The sequence below is a fragment of the Jaculus jaculus genome, chromosome 5 (assembly GCF_020740685.1).
Source record: "Jaculus jaculus isolate mJacJac1 chromosome 5, mJacJac1.mat.Y.cur, whole genome shotgun sequence".
Taxonomy (NCBI): Eukaryota; Metazoa; Chordata; class Mammalia; order Rodentia; family Dipodidae; genus Jaculus; species Jaculus jaculus.
This window is the reverse complement of record NC_059106.1, coordinates 136,027,282-136,040,990: the sequence shown is the minus strand read 5'-3', so window position 1 is coordinate 136,040,990 and position 13,709 is coordinate 136,027,282. Positions and strand designations below refer to the sequence as shown.

General features: G+C 42.2%; 1 protein-coding gene across 2 annotated transcripts in view; it reads right to left on the bottom strand.

Moving 5' to 3' along the window:
- The window catches only part of Igf2bp2 (insulin like growth factor 2 mRNA binding protein 2), a 175,006-nt gene that overhangs the window by 27,613 nt on the left and 133,684 nt on the right, over window positions 1-13,709 (bottom strand). Inside the window, exon 10 of one of the 2 annotated variants that reach the window (XM_004654309.3) lies at window positions 8,797-8,925. The exons of the other annotated variant lie outside the window; for it this stretch is intronic. Coding sequence (XP_004654366.1) covers window positions 8,797-8,925 — 129 coding nt within the window. The remainder of the gene's footprint in view (window positions 1-8,796; window positions 8,926-13,709) is intronic. 2 annotated transcript variants of the gene reach the window in all.

The following is a 13,709-nucleotide window of genomic DNA, read 5'->3' as shown; positions in this document are numbered from 1 at the left end:
TTTTCAGATAGATGCAGATCCTAAGGAGAGAGCCACCCCATCATACCTCAAAAGGGCCCCTGCTGAAACTAAGGAAAATTGGCGAAACAAGCAAGGGTGATGTTTTCCTGATGAACCAGATACCAGCGCAAGGGGGAAGGAGACCAACACAGAGAAAAATCAACTCCTACCAAATCAGAGAGCCAGAGCCCCAGAGGCCCCCAACACCTCAGCACTGAAGCAGACCAAAAATGAGCCCAACATGGCTCAGGGGAATTTTGCGGAAGAGGGGTCAGAAAGAATGTCATAGCTACATGTTGGGTCATGATATACAGAGACATTTATCGTACCAATAACTGTGGACTAACTCCACAATGCACAACCCATATACCTCAACAAGGAGGTGCCAATGGGGAGGGGGTAGGTTACGGGTGAGCCTAATAATGGTACCAAACTACCTGTACTTGTAGAATAGAAAACTAATAAAAATAAATAAATAAATAAAATATTAAAAATATTATTTATTCAAAGTAAAAAAAAAATCTCCCAACTAAAAAAAGTCTAGGCCCAGATGGATTCACTTGTGAATTTTACCAGACCGTCAGAACTCATACCATTGCTTCTTAAACTTTTCCATAAAATAGAAAAAGAAGGAATTCTACCAAACTTCTTCTACAAAGCTAGCATCACCCTGACACCAAAACCAGGCAAAGATAGAACAAAAAAATAAAGGAAGAAAGAAAATTATAAACCAATTTCCCTCACAAACACAGATGCAAAAATTCTCAACAAAATACTGGCAAACAGAATATAAGAATATGTCAGAAAGATCATGCACCCTGACCAATTAGGCTTTATCCCAGAGATTCAGGGATGGTTCAACATACACAAATCAATAGATGTACTACATTATATAAATGGACTAAAGGACAAAAACCACATGATCATCTATCTCATTAGATGCAGAAAAAGCATTTGACCAAGTACAACATCCCTTCATGATAAAAGTCCTACAGAGACTGGGAATAGAAGAAACATATCTCAACATAATAAAGGCTATTTATGACAAACCTACAACCAACATATTACTAAATGGAGAAAAAACTTGAAGTTTTCCCACTAAAATCAGGAAAAAGACAAGGGTGTCCACTGTCCCACTTTTATTTAATAAAGTACTGGAAGTCTTAGCCATAGTAATAAGGCAAGAGATAAATATAAATGGGAGACAAATTGGAGAAGAAGGGATCAAGTTATCATTATTTGCAGATGACATGATTCTATACATAAAGGACCCTAAAGACTCTACTAGCAAACTGTTAGGGCTGATAAACACCTATAGTAGGTGTAGCCATGTAGCAGAATACAAAATAAATACACAGAGTATATGCTAACAACAAACACACAGAGGATGAAATCACAGAATCACTCCCATTCACAACTACATCAAAAAAATAAATAAGGTACCTTGGAATAAATCTAACCAAGGAAGTAAAGAATCTCTACAATGAAAACTTTAAAACACTCAAGCGAGAAATTGCAGAAGTCACTAGGAAATGGAAAGACATTTCTTGTTCTTGGATCAGAGGAATAAATATTTTGAAAATGGCAATTTTATCAAAAGCAATCTACAAATTTAATGCAATCCCCATCAAAATTCTGATGTCAATCTTCATAGAAATAGGAAAAGCAATCCAAAAATTCATTTGGAAGCACACACACAAAAAAAACCCCTCGAATATCTAAAACAATTTTGAGCAACAAAAATAAGGCTGGTGATATCACCATACCTGATTTTAACCTATATCACAGAGCCATAGTAACAAAAACAGCACGGTACTGGCACAAAATCAGACATGTAGATCAATGGAACAGAACAGAGGACCCTATAGCCATCTGATACTCAAAAAAGGTGCCAAAAATACTGATTGGAGAAAAGACAGTCTCTTCAGCAAATGGTGCTGGGAAAACAGGATTGTATCTATAGAAGGATGAAAATAGATCCTTATCTCTCTCCATGCACAAGAATTAAGTCCAAATATATCAAAGACCTTAATATCAGATGTGAAATTCTGAAACTACTAGAGGAAAAAGTAGGGGAAGCCCTTCAATATATTGGTCTTGGCAAAGACTTTCTGAACATAACACCAATTGCTCAGGCAATAAAAGCACAGATTAACCCTGGGACCTCATGAAATTACAAAGCTTTTGTATGGCAAAAGACACTGTCAATAAAAACAAAGAAAATGACACTGAATAGAGCAAAGAGGCAACCTACAGAATGGTAGAAAAATTTTGCCAGCTATACATATGATAGAGGATTAATATCTAGGATATATAAAGAACTCAAAAAATTAAATAATAAGAAATCAAATAACCCAATTAAAAATGGTCTAAGGCCAGGCGTGGTGGCGCACGCCTTTAATCCCAGCACTTGGGAGGCAGAGGTAGGAGGATTGCCATGAGTTCAAGACCACCCTGAGATGACAGAGTTAATTCCAGGTCAGCCTGGACCAGAGTGAGACCCTACCTCGAAAAACCAAAAAAAAAAAAAAAAAAAAAAAAAAAAGGGCTAAGGAACTAAATAGAGTGTTCACAAAAGAAAAAATACAGTGGCATATACCTATCTAAAAAAGAGTTCTACATCCCTATTCATGCACATTAAGTTCAGATTAAAACTATGTTGAGATTCCATCTCACTCCTGTCAGAATGGCTACCATCATGAAAACAAATGACCATAAATGCTGGTGAGGATGCGGAAAAAGAAGAACCCTGTTGGTGGGAATGCAATCTGGTCAGACATTGTGAAAAATCAGTGTGGAGGTTCCTGAGACAGCTAAAAATAGATCTACTATCTGACCCAGCTATACCACTCCTAGGAATATATCCTAAGGACTCGTCTCACTACCTTAGAGACACTTGCTCAACCATGTTATTGCCACTCTAATTACAATAGGTGGGAAATGGAACCAGCCTAGATGTCACTCAACTGATGAGTGGATAATGAAGGTGTGGAACATTTACACAATGGAGTTCTACACATTAGTAAAGAAAAATGAAGTTATGAAATTTACAGGAAAATGGATGGACCTGGAAAGGATTATACTAAGTGAGGTAACCCAGCCCCAGAACGCCAAGTGCCACATGTTCTCTCTCATATGTGGATCCTAGCTACAGATGATTGGGATTCTGTGTGAGTAGGAAGAAAACTCAGTAGCAGAAGCCAGTAAGTTAGAAAAGAGATATAAAGGGAATAGAAAGGGAGGGAGGAGGGACTTAATAGGATTGTATTGCATATATGTAAGTAGAAGAGCAGATTAATGGGGGTGAAAAGGCCTAAGTGAGGTCAGGGGAAGAGATTGAGTAAAGGAAAGGTGGAGGGACGACTATTCAAAATCTAAGAGGATATAAATAAATCATATGGAAACCTACTTTTTTGGACAATGGACACTCATGAGCCATAGATTGTTGCTAAAAAGTTTTCAGTGCCAGGGATGGGATACCTTCCAGTGAGTTGTTGGCCAGGGAGGTCCCTGATGCCCCCAGAACATAATAGGCCATTGCCGAGGCCCTTGGTTTCCCACCAGAAATCGATGTAAGACCCTATTGCTGAAGACTCCACATACTTGGGCTGCAAGGACACTGAGAAATCCTGCTGGAGCTGAGCTGAAAACCTCCTCCATGTAGACCAGCGGACAGAAAGCTGGAAGAAGCCATTCTGCATGCAGTTCAATGGGAGAGAGAGAAGTCACCAGTGAAGATACTCAACAGTGGACACTGAGAGCCTTATATTTGGCCAGCCAGGCCAAATAAGCCAATGGGTGCAAGAGTTGGACATCTGTTATGGGGGAAACCAACTGCCCTCTAATTTGACCAGAGGCCCACTCCATGGGAGGGAATACATCCCTGATACTAAAAACCCACAACAGGGGTAGTTATGAGCCCTAGGGGTGTAACGTCTGCTGCTGTCTGGCTAAATGTATATACTATGCTCACCAAACTTCCCAGTAAGCACTTCTCTTAATGTTTATACCCTTATATCAATGCTACTCTCACTTTTGGTTAGAGAACCTTCTCTTTTACAGATGGCAGTGACCTTGGGATGACTCAGAAGGCACCATGGTGCTTAGAAGAAGTGACAGAGGAGTGCTCAGCACTGAAATATCTCTACCATACCTTCCGAGGCTCAGGGTCCATTGCAGAAGAGGTGGTGGAAAGAATATAAGAGCCAAAAGAAGGGTAGAACTCCTTATAACGTGCTCTTCCAGACACAAAATGCTGGATATCCATGACCTCACAGTGCCTGACACTACCTACACAAGACCATCATAATAGGAGGAAAAAAATCATGACATCAAAATAAAAGAGAGACTGATTGAGGGGGGAGGGGATATGATGGAGAGTGGAGTTTCAAAGGGGAAGTTGGGGGAGGGAGGGAATTACCATGGGGTTATGGAAGTTGTCAATTAAAATAGAAAAATCAAAGCTGGGTGTGGTGGCACATGCTTTTAATCCCAGCACTCAGGAGGCAGAGGTATGAGTTCGAGGTCACCCTGAGACTACATGGTTAATTCCAGGTCTGCCTGAGCTAGAGTGAGACTGTACCTTGAAAAACCAAGAAAATAAAAAACAAAAATAAAGCAAACAAACAAACAAAAAACATTACAGAAAACATAATGACATTAAAGGAGAAGAAAGAGGGGCTGGAAAGATGGCTTAGCAGTTAAGATGCCTTCTGGAAAAGACAAAGGACCCAGGATCAATTCCCCAGTACCCACATAAAGCCAGATACGCAATGTGGAACATGCAACCTGGAGTTCATTTACAGTGGGTAGAGGCCCTGGAGCACCCATTTTCTCTCTCTGCTGCTCTCTCTCAAAGAAAGAAAAATATTTTATATTTTGCTTATTTATTTAAGAGAGAGGCAGAGAGAGAAAATGGGCCTGCCAGGGCCTATAACCACTGTAAATGAACTCCAGCTGCATGTGCTCCCTTGTGCATCTAGCATACATGGGTCCTGAATAATTGAACCGAGGTTCTTTGGCCTTGCAGGCAAGCGCCTTAACCACTAAGCCATCTCCCCAGCCCAATAAAATATTTTAATAAAAATTAAATAACAGAAGAAATCAATTGAAATTAGGAATGAGTACTATACATATTATGAATGTTTATAGTATATAAGTATACATGTATGTGGAAATACTGCTTGTCTCTACATCAAGGACAAAAGTTGTACTTTCTACATTTTAATTTTTTTCTTTTTTTTGTTTTGCTTTTTTGAGATAGGGTCTCACTCTAGTCCAGGCTGACCTGGAATTCACTATGGTGTCTCAGGGTGGCCTCGAACTCACAGCGATCCTCCTACCTCTGCCTCCCAAGTGCTGGGATTAAAGGCGTGTGCCACCACACCCAGCTTAATTATTTTTTAAAAATCATTTTCTGCATCTTTTTGTTTTAATTTTAAAAATATTTTTATTTTTATTTGGGAGGGAGAGAGGAAGAGAAAGAGAATGAGCCTGCCAGGGTTTGTTGCTAACCAACTCCAGATACATGTGCCACCTTGTGAATCTGGCTTATGCAGGTCCTGGGGAATGGAACCTGGGTCCTTTGGCTTTGCAGGCAAGCGCCTTAACTGCTAAGGCATCTCTCCAACCCTACATTTTAATTATTGATTTCTTAAATATTTTTTATTTTATTTTATATTTTTTAGGGAGAGAGAGAGAATTGGCGTGCCAGGGCCTCAGCCACTGTAATCGAACTGCAGGTGGTTGGGCCACCTAGTATGCAAGTGTGACCTTCAGCTTGTCTCGCTTTTGTGTGTCTGGCTTAAGCGGGATCTGCAGATAGATTGAACATGGGTGCTTAGGCTTCACAGGCAAGTACCTTAACTCCCAAGCCACCTCTCCAGCCCTATTTCTTAAATATTATGCACATTACTTTTATAACCCAAACTAACACTGCAGCTGAGGATGTGCTAGGCTGATGTCCATAGAAGCCATAGCGTTTCAGAGTCAGGGCAACTGACTGTGCTTCCAATCAGAATCAAATCTTGACCCATCAATCAAGATCAGAACCACACAGCTTCTAGTTTAAGGAGGGAACTTGATCTAGGCATATGTCACATGCCTGCAATCCCAGCATTGGGAATCTAACACAGTTTGACACCTTTTCTTGAGTTTGAGGCCAATTTGGACTATATATTGCCAGACCTTGTCTCAAAAGAGAATATTTTTAAAAAAATATTTTATTTGAGACAGACAGAGAGAGAGATGGAGGGAGAGAGAAAGAGAACGAGAATGGGTACACCAGGGCCTCCTGCCATTGTAAACAAATGCCAGATGCATGTGCCACCTCATGAATCTGATTTTATGTAGGGAATCAAACCTGGGTCCTTAGGCTTCACAGGCAAGTGCCTTAACCAAGTGCCATCTCTGCAGCCCCTGTTTTTTTTTTTTTTTAATTGGGGAAAACAAGTTTCCTGACTCACCTTACCAAGTGGCTGGGACTATGAGACAGGCACAGATTCTACGCCTGCTTAGTTAAAACTTATAAAGAAAAAGAACTAATTATTTTAGTAAAATGGTTAATCTAGTATTTTACTGAAAATTGTAGCTGTAAAAGAAGTTTTCTGACTGGCAAAAACCATCTTCAGGTTTAGAAAACACTTGTCGCAAGCCAATTTCTCATGTTTATATTTAGTTATTTATTGAGAGACAGAGAAAGAGGCAGAGAGGGAGAGAGAGGGAGAGAATGAGTGTGCTAGGGCCGTTCAGCCTCTGTGAACGAATTCCAGACATGTGCACCACTTGTGTGCATGTGTAACACTGCATGTTCGCATCACTGTGCATCTGGCTACATGGGACCTACAGATTCAAACATGCGTTCTTAGGCTTCCTAGGCAAGCACCTTAATCTCTAAGCCATCTCTCTAGCTCGCTCTTGGTTTTATTTCAGAGGCCATCAAAAAATTTCTGCAAAGAACCAAATAGTAAATATTTTTGGTCACAGGGTCTCTATCGTATCTACTCAAGTCTTCCATTGTAAAGGCAAAGCAGTAATAGAATATAAATAAATCATTGTCATCATGTTCTAATAAAGCCTTATTTTGCTTTCAAGCTGGTGAGTTTGTCAAGCCCTATATAATTAATTAATTACAGGGCTGGGATCAAACCCAGGGTCACCGAGTTATACCACTACCCAGTGAGCTATTCCCATCGCCCTCATTTAGATTGACCAGGGAACCACAGTGACCCTTGTGCCTGTGCCCCCATCACTGCTGGGGTGACAGGCGTGTACAGTCACACCCTGCGTTTTTTTTTTATTTTTTATTTTTTTAAAATTTTTATTAGTGTCTTCCATGATTATAAAAAAAAATCCCATGTTAATTCCTCCCCCCCCCACTTTCTCCTTTTTTTTTTTTTTTAAATGTGGATGCCGAGGACAGAACTCAGCTATTTCTGCTTGCACAGGCCAGTGCCCTTGCCCACTGAACATCTCCTCAGCCCCTAGAGGCCTATTTTAATATGCCTTTTCCTCACTTGTGTTACCCAGATTGTGAGAGTGGCCCAGCTTTTGAGTTTATCTTCTGTGGGGCCCTCTGTACAGCTTCTCTCCCAGGAAACGCTTCAGTGACTTTCAATTATACTGAGCTGGTCATTCCTATAACTGACAGCGAAAGTGTAGGAACAGCCTCCCCACCCAACACAATTCCTTCTACCACATCTTCAAGTCCTACATACACCTACACACACACAGCTCCATCCTGCACTTTAAGGAAAACTGAATCTTAAAGAGATGGTATGGGGGAGCTCAGAAGAGCTGTCTATGAACAAGCTTGCAGAAGGCAAGCGTGTGTGTGACTGAGGATGTATGATACTCATGTGGACACAGCAGCTCAGAGGGTTCATCCTATATCTCTACAGACAAGCCAAAGTGCGCTCACAAATACAACGTCGACACCAGAAACCACCTGCTCCTGAATGGTAATGTTCACTTATGCACCTGATTCTTTTCACTGGATCAGAACAGACACTGGGAAAGAAGGTCTGCTTTAAGCTATGTGTTTAGAGAAGAATTCAGGAAAGGGAAAGAAAATCAAGGAGTGTCCTCTACTTGGTAGTATGCTAATCCTTAATGTTTGTGAATGAGAACAAGTGGAAAACGGCATTCACATTTCTTGTCTTGCTGTCAACAACGATGCAAACAATACTTATTGATAATCTATTAAATACTAGTCAGTGTGCTGTTTAAACACAAGCATTATGTAGTATTTTCCTTTAAAGACTTCATTTTTGGTGGTGTGTGGGGGGGGGGGGGAGAGTTCCAAGGCTGGATCTCACTCTAGCTCAGGCTGACCTGGAATTCACTATGGAGTCTCAGGGTGGCCTTGAACTCACATCGATCCTCCTACCTCTGTCTCCCGAGTGCTGGGATTAAAGGCTTCTGCCACCATGTCCAGGCTCCTCTGAAGACTTTTTAATAAAATATAATTTATGTGAATTGTAGGCATAGGTAGAAATAATCAATAATCATCAGGTAAACTAGTAGTGTAATAAATAACATTCAGGAATATTATTTCAGCTAACTAACCAGTTTTCTAGAGACTTGTACTTAATGATACTCTAGCAGTTTTGTCTCTTATAAACGCAGCACATGCCAGGCTTAAGAGCATGTCTAGCACTTGGTTTGATATCAATTTGCTCTACACACAGGAGCTCTTTCGGTCGCTCACGAAGGCAGCCTGCAAACGCAAGCTTTAGCCGTCACTCAACACAGCAGAGCTGCCACAGCAAAGCGACTCTCGGATGCTGAGCTACTTACGGCGAAGGGATGGTAGGGGACAGTGGGGGGCACTCCGCGGGGCCCTGCTGGTGGAGGCAGCACAGACAGTCCTGTTGAAAAGATGCCAAGTGCACTGAGGTTCAACCCTGGGATCAGATTGGCTTGTTGCTGGGAAGAGAAATGGAGAAAACGATGAGGTCGAGGAGCCCCGCAGAGAGGCCCAGCACCTCCCGATCAGCTCAGCCCTGATCTGTGGACCTCTTCACTTTGTTCCAGAGGCTGATGCCAAACCTCAGCTTCACCATGGCACTCCTCGAAAGCTTCTCTGCCAACCTGGGGGGTGTCTATCATTTTACTGCGGCCAATGAGGTCTTCCTGGGGACACAGGCCACTGCACCAGCTTTTCTCCTGCTAAAACCTGATTCCCACCCTACTCAATCTTGTTTCCTAAATGCCCTGTATGCTCTCTCACCTCTGAGGCTCTGCACACACATCATCTCTGCTGTAAGCAGTGTTCCCCTCGAATGTGCTTCCCTCATGTAGGAGGTTTTCTCAGCTCACAAGCTTTGTCTGGGCTCCCTAATGTTCCTGTGTTTCTCTAAAACACATGTGCATCACATGTTGTTGAAACTGCCTGCTTAGTCTCCTCTTCCTCTTTGATCATCATTCCCTTGAGAGCAGAGACTATTTTAGTTAGTGATATATTTGGTACCTCTGATACATAGTAACTCAATAAATGTTCCTCGAATGAAAACAGATTGGGTCCATAGTCTTTTCTTTTTCATTTGCTTTTTTTTCAAGATCTTACTCTAGCCCAGGCTGACCTAGAATTTATTCGGTAGCCCCAGGATAGCCTCAAACTCACAGTGATTCTCCTTACCTAAGCTTCCGAAGTGCTGGGGTTAATGGCAGGTGCCACCATGCCTTTTTTAGGGATAGGTACCCAGGGATGGGTCAGTTCACTAAGGAAGCACACAGGTAGTTACAGTTGAGTTCGCATTGCTGGTAGAAATCACCCAACCAAGAGCAACTTGTGGGGAAAAAAAGAGCTTATTTTGGCTTACAGGCTTGAGCGGGAAGTTCCATAATGGCAGGGGAAAACAACAACATGAGCAGAGGGTGGACGTCACCCCCTGGCCAACATAAAGTGGACAATAGCAACAGGGGAGTGTGCCAAACACTGGCAAGGGGAAACTGGCCATAAGCCCACCCCAAACAATCCCTCCAGGAGGTGTTAATTCCCAAATCTCCATCAGCTGGGAACCTAGCATTCAGAACACCTAAATTTATGGGGGACACTGGAAATCAAACCACCACATTCTGCCCCCAGTCCCCAAAAACTGATATCCATACATGATGTAAAATACAATGTACTCAGTCCAACTTTAAAAGTCCCCATAGTTTTTATCAATCCTAATATGTCTTTTAACTGAGCCATAATACCAAAAAAAATCCCCAAAAAGCCAATAATGGCATAGAATCAACATCCACACTATGGTAAAATATGGCATTGGGCATAGCAAAGAAATATTCAACCAATACTAGATTTAAAACAACCAGGGCAAACATCAAACTCTGTAGCTTCAAACCCAGTAACTCTTGACAGTGACAAGTCCCCAAGTCCAATAATCCTAACCAGCAACAAGTCTCTCGAGTTCAAATTCTGCCCCTCCAGCTAGGCTACTCACAGTCCTGGAAAACTACATAGGGGCTGGAAGCTCTCCTTAGCAGCCATCTCGTCCTGGCATCTCCACTGGGTCTCTACTGCAAACCACAGTTCATCCTCATGGCCCCATGGGGTCTCCATGCAGACAACCAGCAAACCTGCTTCACACTGCCCATGGCCATTTCCAAAACACAAGACCATGGTGCAAACTCAATGACCCTCTCTTTCCTGCATTTCTTATACTCCACAATATCAGGTAGGTTGTCAATTTGTTAATCCAGGGGGGAATAAAGCCAACTTTGAAGAACAGGACACTCCTTGAGCACTCAGGCCCCTTCCAAAGAGTCTACATTCTTCCTGTTGTCCCAATGCAGGTCAGCTAGCCCAGTCTCAAAGGTTGTAATGTCTAAATTGCAGCTCAATGGACAGCAGTTCACCCAAAGATTTTTTTTTTCTGTGCCATATCTCTCTGCTCACACCAGTTCATTTTTACGCAAAGCAACCCTGCACAACTTCTCAGAACATGGGCATAGCAATAGGCTTTTCATACAAACTGCTGTAAGCCCTGTCCAGGCAAAGCTCTTTCTCATCCTCACAAGCCAAACTTGACAGTCCATAGTTCTTACTGCATTCAGGTTGTTCAGCTCTGACCAGAATAGTTCATTAAACTGTACTTATAGCACTGCAAGATGTCTCTTAGGTCAAGGTCTCAAATCCTTCCACATTCTTCTTGAAAATCAGCTGCAAAAGGCCAAAGCCACACAGTCAGGTGTCCAGCAGCAACCCCACTCTTGGTACCACTTTACTGTTACAGTCAGGTTTGCATTGCTGGTAGAAATCACCCAACCAAGAGCAGCTTGTGGGAAAAAATAGGCTTATTTTGGCTTACAGGCTTGAGGGGGAAGCTCCATGATGGCAGGGGAAAACGATGGCATGAGCAGAGGGTGGACATCACCACCTGGGCAACATAAGGTGGACAACAGCAACAGAGGAGTGTGCCAAACACTGGCAAGGGGAAACTGGCTATAAAGCCCATAAGCCCGCCCCCAACGATACACTCCCTCCAGGAGGCGTTATTTCCCAAATCTCCATCAGCTGGGATCCTAGCATTCAGAACACCTAAGTTTATGGGAGACACCTGAATCAAACCACCACACTCTCTTTATCCATGTGTGAGATGGTTCCTTTTTCTCCTCATCACTGGGTTGCCAGCTTCATGATCATTTTGATTATTTCACATTTAAACATGGAGCAACTATCAGGGCTAAAGGCACATTGTATCTACCCAGCCTTCGGAGGAAGAGGAATGCAGTCACCTATGCTGGACTCTGCCAAACTCCCCCAGTACTCGGTCTTTCTGGAAATGAAGCAGTTTTCTGACCTTTTCTTTTCTGTGGCTAAAGTTACACTGTAACTTGGGCCTCCTGTTTTTAGAATGCAGAGTAGTAAAACTGCGTTCTTCCCCCTCAGTGTATGTAATATATAAGATTTTATAATTTATGTCATTCTTTTTTCAGTGTGTCTTTGGCATAGTGATATGCTCTTAGGTGGTGATATTTGGAGCACCTTGATTTTTTTGAATGTTTCCAGGAAGGCTGGAGAGATGGCTCAGCGTTTAAAGGACCTCCCTCCCTCTCCCTCTCCCTCTCCCTCTCTCTCTCTCTCTCTCTCTCTCTTGTTCTTAAGTTTTTTGAGGTAGGGTCTCACCCTAGCCTAGGCTGACCTAGAATTCACTCTGTATTCTCAGGGTGGCCTTGAACTTACGGAGATCCTCCTACCTCTGCCTCCTAAGTGCTGGAATAAAAGGCATGCACCATCATGCCTGGCTAAAGGAGTTTTCTTGCAAAGCCCGATGGCCTGGGTTCAATTCCCTAGTACCCACAAAGCCAGATTCACAAAGCAGCACATGTGTCTTGAATTCATTTGCAGTGGCAGGAAGCCCTGGCATGCCCATACATACTCTCTCTGTCTCTATCTGCCTTTTTTTTTTTTTTCAAGGTAGGGTCTCGCTCTAGCCCAGGCTAACCTGGAATTCACTAGGTACTCTTAGGTTGGCCTTGAACTCATGGTGATCCTACTACCTCTGCCTCCCAAATGCTAGGATTTCTATCTGCTTCTTGCTGTGTCAAGTAAATAATTATTTTTTAAAATATGCTTCTAAAATTATGTGTGTGTCCAGGTATTCATGAAAAGGTATGTTTAGCATAAGATATCAAGAGCATACATAAAGACAATTAGATGGTCAGATGATACATCCACACCAAGTCCAAACCCAAGGAAAGTTGCACAATAGTATCTTCCTCTGCCCCTTCTCATCCTGCGCCATAATTCCTGTGTGCTGATCAAATGGGTTTGGGTGATGTGGGGAATGGAGAAAAAGACCCCTTAGGAATTATGGAATTGTTATGAAGGAGCGGGGGTGTCACCCAAAGCACTTGGTCAACACTGATTTCTCCATGATACATTATCAGAACTTGCTTCAAAGTCATCCAACAAGGATTGGATATGGATGAAATCAACAGGCCACATGAGGTGATAACTGTTGAACTTGGATTATATGGCCTATGAAGGTTTATCAGAGGATGCTTTCCACTCTCAGAAAGTTGTATTAAGAATAAAATGTTGGGCTGTGCTGGACGTGGTGGCGCATACTTTAACCCCAGAACAGAGGTAGGAGGATTGCCCTGAGTTCAAGGACATCCTGAGAATACAGAGTGAATTCCAGATCAGCCTGGACTAGAGTGAGACCCTACCTCAAAAAAAAAAAAAAAAAAAAAAAAAAAGTTGGGCTGGAGAGGTGGCTCAGCAGTTAAAGACACTTGCAAAACCTGACGGCCTGGATTCAATTCTCCAATACCCATGTAAAGCCAGATGTGATAATGGGCCCTGGCCCATACACTCACATCATTGATTCATTCATTCTCTCTGTGTGTGTCTCTATTTCTCTCTCAAATAAATAAAAATATTTTAAAAAATAAAAGTTTTACTTTTCTGAGCTGAGCCTGGGCTTTATTTATGGGCAAATTATTTTTAAGATTTTAAAAAATTACAAAGTGGAGCCAGGCATAGTGGTGTGCATGCCTTTCATCTCAGAACTCGGGAGGCAGAGGTAGGAGAACTGTCATGAGTTCAAGGCCACCCTGAGACTACAGAGTGACTTCCAGGTCAGCCTGGGCTAGAATGAGACCCTACCTCGAAAAAACAAAACAAAACAAAAATCTAGAAAAAATATTATACAGTGGGAATTAGGTAGGCAGCTGTAATAGGAAGGACATACCCATATCTG